This window comes from Ascaphus truei, chromosome 3 (genome assembly GCF_040206685.1).
Source record: "Ascaphus truei isolate aAscTru1 chromosome 3, aAscTru1.hap1, whole genome shotgun sequence".
NCBI classification, from domain to species: domain Eukaryota; kingdom Metazoa; phylum Chordata; class Amphibia; order Anura; family Ascaphidae; genus Ascaphus; species Ascaphus truei.
The window spans coordinates 164,338,095-164,356,322 of record NC_134485.1 but is presented as its reverse complement, the minus strand read 5'-3'; the positions used below and the strand labels follow the sequence as shown (position 1 = coordinate 164,356,322).

At 43.2% G+C, this 18,228-nt stretch overlaps 1 protein-coding gene across 12 annotated transcripts in view; it reads left to right on the top strand.

The window, feature by feature from the left end:
* CASK (calcium/calmodulin dependent serine protein kinase) overlaps nt 1-18,228 on the top strand; it is a 569,868-nt gene that overhangs the window by 291,708 nt on the left and 259,932 nt on the right. For all 12 annotated transcript variants that reach the window (XM_075589720.1, XM_075589721.1, XM_075589718.1 and 9 more), the window contains 2 exons: nt 7,305-7,427; nt 10,099-10,182. In XM_075589720.1, the coding sequence (XP_075445835.1) occupies nt 7,305-7,427; nt 10,099-10,182 (207 nt within the window). The remainder of the gene's footprint in view (nt 1-7,304; nt 7,428-10,098; nt 10,183-18,228) is intronic.

Sequence of the window (18,228 nt, the reverse complement as noted above, 5' to 3'; positions counted from 1 at the left end):
TTTGCTTCAAAACCATATAACATGGTCCCCTGTAAGCTTATGCTTGCTGCATTTCACAGCTTTGTGCACAGCCTGGGTTAAGATGCATAGCCAGTAAACCCACCCACAGACAGCTGTTTCGACCTTAATGGGTCTCATCAGTGTGGGGTTGGTTATACTGGCTTTGCAAAATGAAGCTTAGGATAGGTTTCACTACAGCTTACAGGGGACCATGTTATAGTTATAAAGCTTGTTATAAAGCTTTGTGAAGGAATAGCTATAATGGTGTATCGCAAATATTTATCATTTCTATCTCTTTTTTTTTTTTTTAACAAACTGGATACATGAAAATTATGGTAATAATAGGTTTTTTAATCTTTCCACCGTACAGTAATGCTAACGAATACTTATGACCAGATTTGCATTTCTTAGGTCCCCCAGAACTGCCTTACCCCATAATCACAAAGTGTTTCCAGTATGGCCAGGGATAATGACCTGTAAATGAGCACTGTAAGCTTAATGTAGATCCCTTTAGGCTGAAGCCTGCTGTTTCAAACTGATGAGAGACAAAGGTCAAAAGAGCTGCCATGAACACCTTTACCTAGACTTTGTTTTAAAAGCTCTGTGAAACAGCATGAGTAACCTTAAAGGGATCCATGTAAATGTGGATGTGAAGCAAAATGGGATGCAGTTCAAGCGCTCATTTACATGCCATTACCAACAGTCCCTGGCTGCAGTGGAAGCACTGTATGCTGTGTGGTTATGAGGTATTTATCCCAGCATGCACTCCTTATACAAACCTCAATTTAGCTGAGCAGTAGCTGTTTCTTTTTGTTTAACTGGTTATGAGGTAAGGCAGGTTTGGGGGAAATGCCCAATGCGTGAATTGGCTCATTACAGTTTCTTTACAAAATAATCTACAGTTTTGAAATACTTAAAGAAAGATAGAAAATTCCAAGAAGCATTGTACTGTAGCTGATGACCAGCTCGTCATACATTAAACATAAAATGATCATTGACTGTCCCGTATTTGACAGCCAACTTTTGAATGTTAACACATAATTTCACATTTGTGCTATAACCTGACTGCTGGTGCTCAATATGCATTCACAATTGGTAACTGATGCAAACAAAGCTAGTTGAACACAAACAAATCCCTTTCACAGTATATGAAATAGAACTGTACGATATGTCAAAATATATAACAATTAAAAATAGATACTTCCATACAGTTACATCTATGACAAACATAAAATGTAGTCCCCTAAATGCATCCAAACTTGCAACAAAATTACTATATATCACAAAACAGACTACATGCTAAAACATTTACATTTATACTACTAGGAAACAACATTTGTAAAGAACTAAAAAACACACTTGTTTATTCTGTTCTGTGATTGTAATCTTATCAGGCACTGATGAGTAGATAACTGCCCTGGAAGTTGTATTAACCTGTGCCCATCGTATGAGCTCCCTAGCTTCTTCTATTGACATGTATTACTAAATTATAATGCAACTGTTAAATATTTACATTCTGAAATCTTGTGGGCTCCCTACCATAGGACAGCATTGGATCTTTGTGGATGAGTGACTTTTACCGAAGATCACAAAGATCATCACAGCAGTCACAGGGTGTCGTGTGCTGATCCTATAACACATAGCTAGATTGTTTATTTATAAAATTAACAAAAGATACAATAACATGTCCATCTATTTTTCAAATATGCCTTGGTGCAAGGCCAATGCAACTGCTCAGATATCCTTTCTCAGAACCCACATATTTCCCTTCCCAATCATCTTTGTGGTGAGCAGTAGCAGAGCCTGCACAATGCATACAGGTGGTCACTTGGGGCAGGTTCTTAGTGGACTGAAACCAGCTTTTGTAGTATAATTAATTCCTTTGCTTCCAGGCACCCAAGGCTGCATTTATTCACTTAAAGTAGCTCATTCATTAAATTAGTATCAAAAGCACACAATACAGTACTAATGAAAAAAAATTAAATAAACAAATGCCCAACACTGTTCTAGCATGTCAAGTGGGGAAATGCCCAATCATATAAAAAAAAAAATACGAATAATGTATGACAAAACTATATTATACATAAATTATGCTTTTTATTGTATTATGTATAACGCAGTCTTCTCTCCAAGGCCAGACTTTAAGCCTGAAGGAGGGGCTGGAAGCAGGACAGGTTTGTTATGTATGGTTCAATAGGCATTCACTATAAAATTACCTATTGTCCAGGGTGTGGATGAATCTCAGCTGATTTCTTGGATTTAAGAAATACCATCACTAGGGACAATCAACTACTTTCCTGCTTTGTCCTATCAAATCATCTTGTCCGGTGGTGTAAATAACCTGAGAGGTGTGAACAATGCTGCCATCTTCCCATGTATTCCAGCATCCTTCAAACTTGGTACTAGGAGTTGGTTTTGTTATGTTGCAATGCAATGTTAATGTATCTGAGAAAAGATGCCATAGTAGGGACTTTCTTGCAAAACAATGATACTGTAGGTGGTCACCGTTCCTCAAGGAGTACTGATTTCAGGCTACTGTTTTTTGATGGCAACAATAGAGCAATCTAATACTACTTCCACTATAAAGTGGACAAGTAGGATGCATTGATCATTTCAAGTTACTGTATACTTTACTCTTGATAACAGTGTAATGTATGTCTGTGCCCTTCATTACTTTAGAACTTGCAACAGACTTCTAATCACTCACCGTTAGCCTTAAAGGAATTTAGACAAGTAAGATAAACCGTTTATTAATCCTTTATTTTAACCTAATCCTCTCAGAGGAGTCTTTTCTTCTTTTATTGGCATATACGTAACTGAGTTTAAATGCCTTGATTTTAGTATGTTCAACATCAAGTAACATTCTAGATTAGCATTTCCAGAGCCATTTGTAGCAAATGTTTCCCCCAGACTATCCATTTAATTAAACGCATAATCTCGTTTATGGGTTTTCTCTAAAGAGGATTTGAAATCTCGTTCATTTTCATCATTACAAAAGTTACAAAGCATAAGCTTTATTTTTGTCTTGTTCTTTTAACTTGTCAATAATTCCATATTGTTACATTTTTCCCTATACATTTTGGAAAAATCTGGAAGAAAAAGCACTTGTTCTAAGAATGTAATGTTTATGCATATACATGTTGATATAAATATAAGCAATACCATGTAGGACTTGACTGTCTAATTACTGTAATAGTGAGAGATACAATTAGGTCCGGAAATAAGTGGACACTGATACAAGTTTTGTTATTTCAGCTGTGTACCAAAATAAATTCAAGTTACAGTTAAATAATGAATATGGGCTTAAAGTGCAGTCTATCAGCTTTAATTTGAGGGTATTCACATCCAAATTCGAGGAAGGGTTTAGGAATAACATCTCTTTAATATGTTGCCCCCTCTTTTTCAAGGGACCAAAAGTAATTGGACAATTGACTCAAAAGCTGTTTCATGGATAGGTGTGGGCTATTCCGTCATTATTTCATCATCAATTAAGCAGGTAAAAGGTCTGGAGTTGATTCTAGGTGTGGCAATTACATTTGGAAGCTGTTGCTGTGAACCCACAACATGCGTCAAAGGAGCTCTCAATGCAAGTTAAACAGGGCATCCTTAGGCTGCAAAAAAAAAGAATATCCATCAGAGAGATAGCAGGAATATTAGGAGTGGCCAAATCAACAGTTTGGTACATACTGAGAAAAAAAAAGAACGCACTGGTGAGCTCTGCAACACAAAAAGGCCTGGACGTCCACAGAAGACAACAGTGGTAGGATCCTTTCCATGGTAAAGAAAAACCCCTTCACAACATCCAGCCAAGTGAAGAACAGGAGGTAGGCATATCATTAATCAAGTCTACCATAAAGAGAAGACTTCACGAGAGCAAATACAGAGGGTTCACCACAAGGTGCAAACCATTCATAAGCCTCAAGAATAGGAAGGCCAGACTAGACTTTGCCAAACAATATCTAAAAAATCCAGCCCAGTTCTGGAACAGAATTCTTTGGACAGATGAAACTAAGATCAACCTGTACCAGAATGATGGGAAGAAAAAAGTATGGAGAAGGCTTGGAACGGCTCATGATCCGAAACAAACCACATCATCTGTAAAACACAGTGGAGGCAGTGTGATGGCATGAGCATGCATGGCTTCCAATGGCACTGGGTCACTAGTGTTTATTGATGATGTGACAGAAGCAGCTGGATGAACTCTGAAGTGTATATGGATATATTGTCTGCTCGGATTCAGCCGAATTCAGCGAAGTTGATTGGATGGCGTTTCACTTTACAGATGGACAATGACCCAAAACATACTGCGAAAGCAACCCAGGAGTTTTTTAAGGCAAAGAAGTGGAATATTCTGCAATGGCCGAGCCAATCACCTGATCTCAACCCAATCAAGCATGCATTTCACTTGCTGAAGATAAAACTTAAGGCAGAAAGACCCACGAACAAACCACAACTGAAGACAGCTGCAGTAAAGGCCTGGCAAAGCATCACAAAGGAGGACACCCAGCGTTTGGTGATGTCCATGTGTTCCAGACTTCAAGCAGTCATTGCCTGCAACGAATTATCGACAAAGTATTAAAAATGAACATTTTATTTATGATTGTGTTAATTTGTCCAATTACATTTGAGCCCCTGAAATAAGGGGACTGTTTAGGAAAATGGTTGCAATTCCTAAATGTTTCATACAATATTTTTGTTCAACCCATTGAATTAAAGCTGAAAGTCTGCACTTCTATTGCATCTCTGTTGTTTCATTTCAAATCCATGGTGGTGGCGTACAGAGCCAAAATTATGAAAATTGTCAGTGTCCAATTATTTCCGGACCTAACTGTATCTCCATGGACTTGATGAATACATGTCTCTTTTTCCAGGTTGTGAAATGTTTCCTCACAGATTACTTACTGTATGGGAGATTTCCAGAGTACCCACAATGAATCCTCTTGGAAATGGTAAACCTGGAAGCACCAAAACCAGTTAGACCAAGGGATCAGAAAAGTTCAGGAAAATATGGGACTCCGAAAAGTTAAATTAAACACATTACAACAAAAAGGAAAGTGCTGAAAGCGCTACTGCTTACAAACAATGTGTGGTGACCACTAGTGACTAAATATAATCAAAAAGTGTACAGAGTACTTATGCATATAAGCAAGGCTGCCTGATAAAAAAAAAACCATCCGGATCCACTTGAATAATCCATGAAGAAGTTTCCTCAGGACATGTGGAATTAAACACAAGAGACAATCATAGTGTGTACTGCTGCATAAACAACATAACAACAAACAACTAAGACGGGGCAAGACTAACACACTAAGATCAAAATGAACAATCAAAACTGCTGAAATAAACAGTTAAGCTAATTTATTAAAATATAAAAGAGACAATGCCTGTCTAAAAATACATGAGTTAAGTCGCGCTGCTGGTCCGGTTTACAAAAACCAGAACCCTACTCAAATGGAGTTAAATAGGCACATCCAAACAGTGGCAAATGGCTCCTCCGTTGCAAGGGAACGTCTGTGTAGGCATTCCGATGCCGTCTGTGTGCTCCGTGTACAGAGCTTAAGTGCAGGAGCAGAAGTTGGGGGACAATTTAACTGAGAGCTGCTGGGCTGTTTTCACAGTGCCTAAAAGGCTATGCACGCGTCTCTCACAATCAACTGTAACCTCTGACCCTACACGTTAGGCGCCGTCCAGGGTGATGCTGAGTGGGCGCGAGCTCGTGCTGGCCGCAATGAAACCCCTTTTTTCAATGTGTGTGGCCAGCGTGAGCGAGCGTCTGCGCATGCACAGCGCTTAGCTGCTTGCTGAAAGCAAGCAAATTTGAATTTGCTTGCGCGTCACGTGAGCGGTTCACCCAATGAGGGCGAACCAGATCCGTGACGTCATGGCCGTGCCCCCGACACAACCCCCCACCTAGCTGTCCACAAATCACCTGGCCGAGCAGAGCGAGTGACATCACCCCGCACGAGCGCCAGCGCGCTCCTTGCCTGGCCGTAGCCTTGCGTGACTGCGTCACTTCCTGGGAGTGTAGATACCACACTGCTAATGACATCCTGTTAGCTTCTGTACCCTCACATACACAACTACTGTACAAGAATACCCATTGTACACTTGACCTATAACTGTTCTCGCTTCAAATGCAGTGATTGAACCAGTTAGACACACAAATAACATATTGCCTCTGTTACCTACTCTCCCCACAATCTGTCTCCTGGTGCTGTAGCAGGGAATGGTATAGAGAGGAGAGGCTGTGTGGAATATCTATTATGCCGTGCTGGTGCATTGTAGTTGCACCCCATAATGCTTTTTATCAAATCATTATGGTAAGACTCTTCAAGTTACAGTGCACTTTTGAAAGGAACCAACAGACCAGGCTTTCAGGGGAACACTTACCTAAGCACGTTGTATGTGTTGTCATTGTTTGTTAATTAGATAATTTACCTCTAGAGGAGTTAACACAAGGAGCCTGGCATTTTTGCAATCATAACAATAGCCTCTCTGTTATTATGCATATAGATAGAAAATGTATTAAAATGCAAACAGAAAGTGTGTCTCTGTGTCACACCGTATCACTTTTTTCATATTATAGTATTTGAATATATTATCCATCTATATACATGTGTGCCGAGAGGTGTATGAAGATCGATAGACATACTGTATAGATGGAAATGCAGTGGAAATATAGATATATATATAGATATAAATATTAAAAAATGTAAACGTTTAAACACTGATACCGGAGCCCATAACTTAATTTCCCGACTTTTGAGCGTTTGATTTTTCATACGTAAAGTTTTTGTAGTGAATTTCCTTTAATTTGTCAATTTTTTATTTTATTTTTCAATTTGGTACTGTATTGCTTGCAATACTTATACTTATACAGTACACTTGAAGAAGAAATGTGAGGTTTCAAAAGTTCTATACACTATAACTTCATCTATGAGAGAGTATAATGCTGGAAAATGCCTGCATTGTATAAGTGTAATTTAAAATGTAGGAATGATTGGTAACTATATTAAATGGGTATAATTGCATTCCTTTAAAGATAAGAAAATGGATGTCTGTGGGGCTCCGATTGTGTCCATAAGTCTGAATCACTACATAAGCAATCGACCGTTAATGTCTTGTCATTTAGTGCTATATGTTGTATTTGGTGATAGAAAGTGACTAGTACGGTCGCTGAACAGTAAGTTTTTCTTATTTGGAAGGCTTTTTAATACATGCTCCAGTTGCATTGGCTCAACAAACACGAATTTATTGTTTTGAAGATTATATCTTCAGTTCACATTTGTTTCACTTTTTTTCAGATGAATCCTAGACAATGGAGCCATATATCCGAAAGTGCCAAAGATCTGGTACGCCGCATGCTTATGCTGGACCCAGCTGAAAGGATAACAGTCTATGAGGCACTGAATCACCCTTGGCTGAAGGTAAATTAGCTCTACTTTATGGAACCTTGAAGACCTTCCTGCTGCACTTCATTGCCTATTACATCATAATGCAGATTAGAAAATTGTAGCTTCATTGTTATTTTGTAAGAGTGATCGAGGCGGGCATGCATTCGCCATTACTCAACGGTTGATGTGATTTTATGCTGTGTGTATTCTCAAAATGTTTTTATATTAAAAAGAGGGACGACATGCTTTGTAATCTCACATGAATAAAAACACTGCAACAGAGTTTCCCAAGTGAGATACCGAGTAGAACTCTAGTCGCAGATTTCTCAGTTCAGTCTCTTCCATTCATTAGAGAGCAGTGAAGAATACAAAGTTTCAGGTCCCATGCGGACCTTTCATCAGCATTGTTCTTTCCATCTGTCTTCTGCTGTCCACACATTCAGAGTTTTTCCCCCAGCTCCTTTGTTTTCCCCAACATAAATTTTTCTGACTATTGTAATCTCACATGCCAATACGGGCCTGTCTCCCACCGGAGAGAATAGTAGTAAAGTGTGCACCCCATTCTCTCTCTAATGCATCAACATTTCTATCATTAAGTGCACTTTTGTCTTTCGATTACCTGTATGCAGAATTATGATTCGCCTGTGAAAGTTAACCTTATAAATCCACCTTATTTTGTTCCATAATTCTTTAGTTGTCTTTAAGTGGGAGGACCATTGCTTTAGGAAAGAAGAGCAAGGCTCAGCATCCCCATAATGATTATTAACAGTTTTAATTACGTGGTTCCTCTCATAAAATAAAGCTGACTGCTAAATAGAAGTTTGTTAATATGTTATCTGGAAATGCTCTTTATGTGCACAGTAGATTTGTGTGGGAAAGAGTGTAGATGACATATTAACTTGCAGAGGTTATCAGTGTGGCATTGCCTAATCCCCTTCCCTGGGAGAGCAATGTGCGTACACATGTATTTTCTCTGACATTCATTTAAGCATTTTTATAGAATTAAGTCAGCAGTGCTGCGTTTCCCACCGTTGGTTTTTAAGGGCCATATTTGGTAAGCGGTTCTAGTCCTTCAGGCTTATTTGAATAGGTCTAGGCTGAAGACTGAGCCACTGATTGAGCCACCTGTGTTGAAGAAGGGATATCTTGAAACCCTGACCTGTTAGAGTCCCTCGAGGACTGAAGTAGCCCACCCCTGGCCTAGAGAGCCTTAAGTTTCAGCATTGTTTAGTAACTCTTAAGACGTTAGAGATCTCCCATGTTGCATATGATGAGTAGCAATTCAACTTACCGGGCTACTTTTATAAAAGTAACACAGTAGATAACGTATGCGATTTCAATACTGAAATGTATTTGTTTAAATTGTCTCATCTTCTCTATTGCATGTGATCATTAACAAACTAAAGTTAGAAAGATTTCTGGTTTTTAATCTTCTGCCTTGATGAGATCAATTAAACCACCATACCAAAAACTTTAAACCAGTAAATTATGGATCGGTCTCTCGTTATAATAAACATGGGGACAGATACACATCATTGATGTCTGTCCACATCCTATCCCAACTGTATGAAAACATGCTTCAGTGTTGTCGAGCCTTCGCCGAATATTTCAGCAGTCTGCTGCATAGACCAGATGTTCAGCTAATTTGGGAAAACACATGATTTGTGACGAAGGGAGAAGGATGAAAACATATTTCTCAATGAAGTATGCTACTCATAAATCATATTCATCTTGGTTGGATTGTCTACATTTGTGTTTTAAACAGAAAAAATAGCCCTAAGTGAACTTGAGTCTGAACTTAAGTGAACTTGCGTGTACATATTTAGCAGACAATATCATTCAAGTGTCCAGAACAAACCTTTTTTTCTTAAAACAGAATAAAAACAGTGTTAAAAGTAACGGAGCATGAATCTGTGATATATCTCTTGGCCAGTGTGCACATTGATTGCACAAGTTCTAAACAAAGTGTCCCTGAACATGTTTTTCCCTCTGCTCTACTTTGATTCATTATACCAAAAACCTGTGCCTTGCTAATTTTAAAAATACACGGAAACCTCACATCTGTTCTTTCATAATAGGACTTTTTTTTTCACTCAGTATGTTGTTCCTTATTTTTGTCCAACCTTTTTGGCCTTGTGATTTTAACAAAATAAAGTAGACGTCTGTGCTGCTCTATTTCCTTTATTGTAACCTGAATTCCAGCTTAACCTAGTTAACGTAAACTTCGGGTACTGCCGAGGAATTTAACTTTTATTTATTGTTTGCAGGCAAAATGGTACGAAAATCAACACAGCAAATATCACACAATTAAATGCTACAAAGCCATCTATTGGTCGTCATGCCGTAGTTGGTCATATTGCTTACCTTGGCGAGTTTTTCAGCTCTCGACACTAAGCTCTTTTGTGCCACTGACCTCCCACCTTTAAGCCCAGTTACCAATAGGATTCATTCAAAGATGTTGTTAGTCCTGCCAAGATAAAGCAGATCATTCACAATTTCCAAGTCTTTTTGCGTGCAACATTCTGGAGCTCTAGTTAATGGAAAGTGCTAGCGAGTGGTGAAGCAAAGTTTGTTGTTAGTGGAGTTGCCTACTCAGACACAATTCCCAAAGTGGCCACGTAGATTTTGTGTTTGTTTTAACAGATTTATATTGAAAATGTTCCATTTTGTCCTTCACATGTGCCACAATTTCCCCCCACCTTAGGAAAGAGATCGCTATGCATACAAGATTCACCTTCCAGAAACTGTAGAACAACTGAGGAAATTTAACGCAAGAAGGAAATTAAAGGTAAGCTCAATTTAGATAAGTGACCAATCCACGTCACACATGAAAATAAGTTCAGTGTTTTGTTCATTGACTTCTGTGGTTCATTAAAAACCTTTTATATGCTTTGAATTCAATGTTGGTAAAATACAAAATTCTCATTAATGGACCCTTTAGTCAGCACCATTTCAAGTACCATTCTTTTATGATGGATTACAGAGAATTCATACTATGTACAAACAAGCAAAAATAACTACTGTAAATCAGATTTTTTTTGGGGGGGGGATTTTCAAGGGAACCTTATCAACATTCAGAACCCTGTGTTTTCCGTCTCAGCACTTCCTCAAAACTGCAAAGTAAAATAAGTAATTAAACCCGTAGATCATCCATTATTTTCCTCAGGGCGTTTTTATTGTAGCACGTTTCAGTTGCAAAGCTCTCTAAAATATTGCCTTACCAGTATCTATGTATTAAAGCAGGAGGAAATTAGTGAAAAGCAGGAAGTGCATGAGTGGGGTTGAATAGAAAAGAGAGTCTAAAATAAGTATCATATTTCTCCTTCCTCCTCTGGAATATTTAGTAAATTTCTTGAGCTGTATTTCAATAACCTCATTTTGGAGCTTTTGAAAGTATTTGCGTAGTTCTGTGTGGCAGGCCTTTGAATAGAAGAAAGTCATCTTAAACGTGATGAAAAGTGTGTGCATAGCGCTACCACTATAAAATGTGCGAAGATAACCCTTGTGATATATAATCAACCAATTAAATGGAAATATACAACGGATCGTATCAAGTGTAATTCGGTGTGACTAACACTGGTTGCTAAGCAAGTCCTCTGACAAACCAAAAGTGCATGCGAAGAAATAGTGACTGTTACAGCGCCTCTGATATGCAACCCATGAAGTGATTAAATGTCACGATAATTGAGGATCAATTAGGTCAGAGTTCTGAATCCAGAAGACTTCTAAACGTACATTAAAAAATATATATGTCTATACCACAAAGAAACACTTTCCTCGGCTCTGTGAAAGCACTCTTGTTTTTTGTTTTAGTTCTTTTTACATTTTAAGATATTACCAGCCTACTGTAGACCTATTAAGCAAATGTTTTTCTGCAAATAATTACTTCCTGCAAATGTATTTTCCTCTGGAAAACAAAGATTGTTTCATGAGCCAAATTTAAGAAAGCCACTGTCAGCTCTTTTAGTTACGCAATAAATCATTTGCTGTCCTCGGAACTTTGTACAAAAGACAACAGACGTTAACACATGCAAGCGTGGTGGGCTGTTCTTTTTATAGCTACTGTATAGTCACGTGTACAATATTTGTTTATATAAAGTTCAATTTGAAAAAGTAGAGGAAGCTTTTTTTAATTATGTCTTGATAAAGAACTTATAAGAGCCACCAAATTAATAAAGGGATGGAAAATCTGATTTATGAGGAGAGGCTAGCTAAATTAGATGTGTTTACATTAGAAAAGAGGCGTCTAACCTAATAGTTTCACCATCCCTCGCCCCGATCCCTTAAGAACCCCCATAGGAGGTATACAAGAGTAAAAAGCCATATCCGCCTCAAGTTAGGATACGCTCTTCCCCAGTTTATACGAGCAGGATTTATAGGAGCAATACATCTAGATCTCTCTTTGGTAGTGGGCTCTTCAGGAATATGTTTTAATTCTATGTATGGAAGTTTAGGAGCTAGTTTCATTATGGTAATTCTATGTCATATAGGTTTACATCCATGGAAAGTTTCGCCGTATGTTTAGATAAAGAGGATTAAAACGCAATATTGTGCCCTGCAAAGATAAAAATAAGGAGGCATCCTTTATTAAAAATTGAATAGAAACATGCCAGCTCCACTGTCGGACGGGCACTCTTCCATCCCCCACCATACCAGGGCCCCCCCTTCTCCCCTCCCTCCCCCTTTAATTGCCCCCTTCCCATCCTCCTCCTCTTAAGCCCCCTGGTCTCTCAATCACCCCTCCTCTTTCGCCCCCCTCCCACCCCTGGTACCCCCCCGCCACCCCTTTAACCAGTTCCCTAGCCCCCCACCTCTTACTATATAGCTCTTGACAAGCTACCTTCCCCAAAATAAATGGTATCCTAAGTTACTTAGACTCAGAGGAAGTATACAAGTTTTATTAAACCTCAAAAATGCCGTAAAGGATGTCAGTATGCTCCAAATGTTAAAATCTTATTTACAGTTGTTTTCGTGACCATGCATAGAGGTTTCTGTAGAAATATCTGGCACAATATAGAGGTTTGGAAGTAGAGGCCTCGAAAAAAATTAAGGGAGAATGGGGATTTTGATGATATGGATGTATCCCACTGTGAGGATTCGCCGTTCTGCTGCTCCTGCCCCTTTAACTCTCACCCGCCCATTGGACTACCATGGCACTCAAGAGTGGAAACCTGGCGGTGGTACTTGCGCGAGGGTTCTGCGCGGTCCTCTTCGGTTCCTGGGCATGGGGCGCGCTCTCGTCCCTCCTGTCTTGGTGCACGGTCTTCTCAGTGGTCTACGGTCCCCGCCCGTCGGTCCCACCCCCGGACTGATGTCACCATTTTGCAGCGCGGTCGCGTCCCTTGTTCCACCTCTACCTCCGCAGGTTCCGCCTCTGATTTCCGCCCCCACCGTGACATCACGGGTACGCGGCGCGGTGGCGCTCCTTGGTCCGCCTCCTTTCCCGCGGGTCCTGCCTCTGGTCTCCGTGCCTGTGTTGGCACGGCTCTTGCGGCGCAGGATGATGGCGCGCGACCGGGTCGCCTACGTGTTGCGCGGGTTGCGCGCACATTCTGACGCACTGGCTATTGGCTGTGTAATAGGACGAACCTGTATGGTCCAGCAGCCTATCCTGTGCCATTCTCCTGCTTCCTGGTCGCCTCCCAATGGTGGGGGGTTCCTATAAATATGTTCTCAGTGCTCCCAGTCATTGCCGAGTATAACCTCTGTTTGTGTGACGCTGCACTCACTGCCTAGTTCCTGTCTGCCTGAACCCTGCTGCCTGACCCTGCCTGGATACTACCCTGTGATACTCTCCTGCACTGACCTTGGCTTTGGATATGACTACTCTACTCTCTCCTGCACTGACCCTGGCTTTGGAACCTCGACGACGCTTTTCTCTCCTGCACTGACCCTGGCTTGGCTCCATGACTACTCTACGCTCTCCAACCCGGACTTTGGCTACGTACCCTAACAATCCGCTGCTCTATACTCCAAGACCCGGCAAGTACCTCACTTATGCTGTCTTCTCTTACCCTAATCTGGCCTGCCCGACTATCCTACACTCTAGACGTGCCCTCGCAGTTGTGGTTGGCGTTCTATACAATTCCCTACCTCAGCCCCACGGTTGCGCCTCGTTTGTGGTGAGCTACGCGTTACACCAGGGCTGCACAACATACGGCCCGCAGGCCACATGCGGCCCGCCTGGCCTCTCTGTGTGGCCCGCAGTGACTCCGGCCGGGCGCCAGTTAATTAATTAAATAAATTAAAAAAAAAAAAAAATTTAAAGTTTAAAAAAATGGCGGCAATTCATCCCCCTCCCCTCCTCCACCGCCCCCCCCCCTGGTTTTTCAGTGCGCGGGGGCAGAAGCAGCATGAGGAGGATGCAGGATGCCGGGGAGGTAAGAGCATGCCGGGGGCGGGGCTTAGTACCGGGGAGAGAGGATGTGCTGATCTAAAAGAGGTAGAGGTGTGTGTGTGTGTGTGTGTGTGTGTGTGTGTGTGTGTGTGTGTGTGTGTGTGTGTGTGTGTGTGTGTGTGTGTGTGTGAGAGAGAGAGAAAAACGGGCTGGTGGGGGGTGGGTGTGAAAAACGGGCTGGTGCAGAGGTGAGGGGTGGGCTGCTGACATGTGAGGGGGGGTGCTAACATGTGAGGGGTGGTGCTGACATGTGAGGGGGGGTGCTGACATGTGAGGGGGAGTGGGCTGCTGACATGTGAGGGGGGGTGGTCTGCTGACGTGAGGGGGGGTGGGCTGCTGACATGTGAGGGGGGGTGGGCTGCTGACATGTGAGGGGGGGTGGGCTGCTGACATGTGACGGGGGGTGGGCTGCTGACATGTGACGGGGGGTGGGCTGCTGACATGTGAGGGGGGTGGGCTGCTGACATGTGAGGGGGGAGTTAGCTGCTGGCATGTGAGGGGTGGGTGGGCTGCTGGCATGTGAGGGGTGGGTGGGCTGCTGGCATGTGAGGGGTGGGCTGCTGGCATGTGAGGGGGGGGCTGCTGACATGTGAGGTGCAGGGGGGGGTATGATGTGAGTTGCAGGGGGGGAGAGTGTCATATTGAGGAGAGGGGGAAAGAGTGTCATATTGAGAGGAGTGGGAGAGGGTGTGATTTAGGGGAGGGGGAGAGAGTGTTATATTGAGGGAAGAGAGACATGGGGGGGATGCTGACATGGGATGCTGACTTGGGGGGGGGGCTGCTGACATGGAATGGGCTGGGGGGATGTGGAGGGGGTATTGTGTTTTTGATGTGGAGGGTGGTATTGTGTGGGTGAGGGGGAGAGATGGGGGTATGAGAGATAGATGGGGAGTATCATAAAGGTTGATAGTGAGGGGTTCTGGGGGAGATGAGGATGATGATGATGGAGAGGTGCTGGAGGAGAGATGATGATGATGATGATGATTTAACCCGTTTTTTTTTCCTTGGAGCAGTTCGGCCCTTCTCACTTTACGTGTTGGGCAGGCCTGCGTTACACCCACTCACAACTGTTTTCAGAGCCACATTTTCTGATCTCCCCCCTTGTTCCAGCCCTCTTCCGCCCCCACCACCCTCTTTATCATATGGCCTGTCCCTCCTCATTAATACATACCCCTCATGCTAATTTGTCCAACGACAGAATGTACTTCCATCCCTTCACTATTCAAACACTTTTTGCCTTCCGCCTCCCTTCCCCTTCCCCAGGTCTTTCCCCCTCGCTCCCATTTCCCCCCCCAGCCTCCCTTCCACCCCTCCCCCCATCTAGCCCCCCCTCTAAGAACAAAAATTACATACAGTATGAGTGGTGTTAAATGTGAATAAGAAGGAAACACTTTCTTTGGTATCAATATAAATCTATGGAAATGTTCCTCGAAAGGTCCCAAATATTTAAAATTCTGTGCAAACAAGAGCCAGGGGCATGCCTAGAGGTTATGAATCAAGATCTCTAATATACCAATGGAAAGAGTACTATAATCCTATTTAAGGGGCTCTTAGGCGCTTGATACTGTCAAATGATCAGACGAATACTAAAGTTTATGTTAAGATTTTATATATGAAAAAGGTTATACAGCTAAACGCCGTTATAACGCGATTCGGTTATAACGCGGTTTTCCCGTGGCTCCCGTTTAAAAAAAAAAAAAAAAAAAAAAAATTTTAATTTTTTTTTTGCACACTGCACACACTGCACACACTCACTGCACACACACTGCTCATTGCTCACACTGCACACACACTGCACACACACTGCACACTGCACACACACTGCTCATTGCTCACACTGCACACACTGACACACTGCACACACACTGCACACTGCACACACACTGCTCATTGCTCACACTGCACACACTGACACACTGCACACACACTGCACACACACTACACACACACTGCACACACACTGCACACTGCACACACACTGCTCATTGCTCACACTGCACACACTGACACACTGCACACACACTGCACACACATTGCTCACACTGCACACACTGACACACTGCACACACACTGCACACACACTGCACACTGCACACACACTGCTCATTGCTCACACTGCCACACTGACACACTGCACACACACTGCTCATTGCTCACACTGCACACACTGACACACTGCACACACACTGCACACTGCACACACACTGCACACTGCACACACACTGCTCATTGCACACACTGACACACTGCACACACACTGCACACACACTGCACACTGCACACACACTGCTCATTGCTCACACTGCACACACTGCACACACACTGCACACTGCACACACACTGCTCATTGCTCACACTGCACACACTGCACACACACTGCACACACACTGCACACTGCACACTGCACACTGCACACACACTGCTCATTGCTCACACTGCACACACTGACACACTGACACACTGCACACTGCACACACACTGCTCATTGCTCACACTGCACACACTGACACACTGCACACACACTGCACACTGCACACACACTGCTCATTGCTCAAACTGCACACACTGACACACTGCACACACACTGCACACTGCACACACACTGCACACACTTACACACACTTACACACACTTACACACACTCACAGACACTCACACACACTCACACACACTCACACACCCTTACACACACACTCAGACACTTACACACACTTACACACACACACACACACTTAGACACTCACAGACACTCACATACATTTACACACACTCACAGACACTTACACACACTTACACCCACACTCAGACTCTTACACACACTCACAGACACTTACACACACTCACACCCACATACACACACCCATATACACACACACACTTTCTCTCCCATATATACATACACACACACACTCTCTCACTCTACACAGACGGGGGGGTGGGGTCGGAGCAGAGGAAAGGCCGCGACCAGCACCACCACCCGCTCCCCCCCCTCCTCCCGCGCAGGCAGCGGGAGTGCCAGGGACAGCGGTGGGGAGAAGAAACCCCCCGCTACCACCTCCATGCAGGCAGCGGGAGCACCGGGCACGTGGAGGGATCAGAGGTAAGCGGGGACCGGAGGGACATCCCCGCTCCCATCTCCTTCCCCGCGGGCTGTCCTGCGGTGACAGGGGGAAGCGGGGAGCGGAGGGACATGCCCGCTCCCATCTCCTGCCCCGCGGCCTGTCACACGGTGACAGGGGGAAGCGGGGACCGGAGGGACATCCCCGCTCCCATCTCCTGCCCCGCGGGCTGTCCCGCGGTGACAGGGGGAAGCGGGGAGCGGAGGGACATGCCCGCTCCCATCTCCTGTCCCGCGGGATGAATCTGCATTAAAGCGGCGGCCATTTTTTTTTTCCGCGACCCCGTTAGTAACGCGGTGGTCTCGGGGTGGACCCCGAGACCCGCGTTATAACGGGGTTTAGCTGTATTAACTTTGTTGTTTACCGCCAAATACTATTACTCAATGTTCTAAAATCTGGCAACTTAGAATGGTTTTAAATTAGAATCAGTAGGGCTCTGGGTGCCCCCCCCCCCTTATGGTACCCATGCGCGGTACACAGGAATGTCTCCCAAAGGCACTAGGCCCGCACCCTTCACCCTTACGACTAAGAAGGGTTTCAATTTAGGGTCTTTTGATGGGCCACTCTTTTTCTTTTCTCTTTTTGTCCCCCCTTCCTCTCGCCCTCCCTGATATCCCCCCCCCCCCCCTCCTGCCCCTTCCGGCCCTCCGCTCAACACGATCAGATGGCGAAGAACAACTTCATTTTATACTAGGACATTAAAAAGAACAAATGGCCACCTTGGGAAAGTGGTTAGTACACTCCTCTCTGTCCTAAATAGGCTACCATTGCTAACACAACTTCAATAAAATTAATTTCAATGAATGTTAAAGGGCTAAATACTGTTGGCAAAAGAAGACTAGCTCTTCAGGAACTCAGTAAAACTCGGGGCATACTATTTTTACAAGAAACGCATTTCAATACTAATTCCCCCCCCAAATACTTTTAGATCGATATACCCCCAGGCATACTATGCTTCCTGTTCATCAAAAAAAAGTGGAGTAGCTATATTAATCAAGAGCAATGTACCGTTTGCCCTTGACAAAACCTTAACGGACCCAGAGGGGAGATTCTTAATATTACAGGGGTCCCTATCAGGAGTCCCAATATGCCTGGTGAATATATATGCCCCAAATGAGGGCCAAGCAAATTTTCTGAGGGAAGTGTTAGAGAAGATAGGATGACAATCCCCCTTTACAATTATTATGGCAGGAGATATGAACAAAGTAAGTGTCCCTTACCAAGACAGGTCAAGTATTCCGGGCACCTCTCACCCAAGGTCAACCCAGGAAAATGCCAAAACATTTAAAGAAATATTACAAGATTTTTCACTCACGGA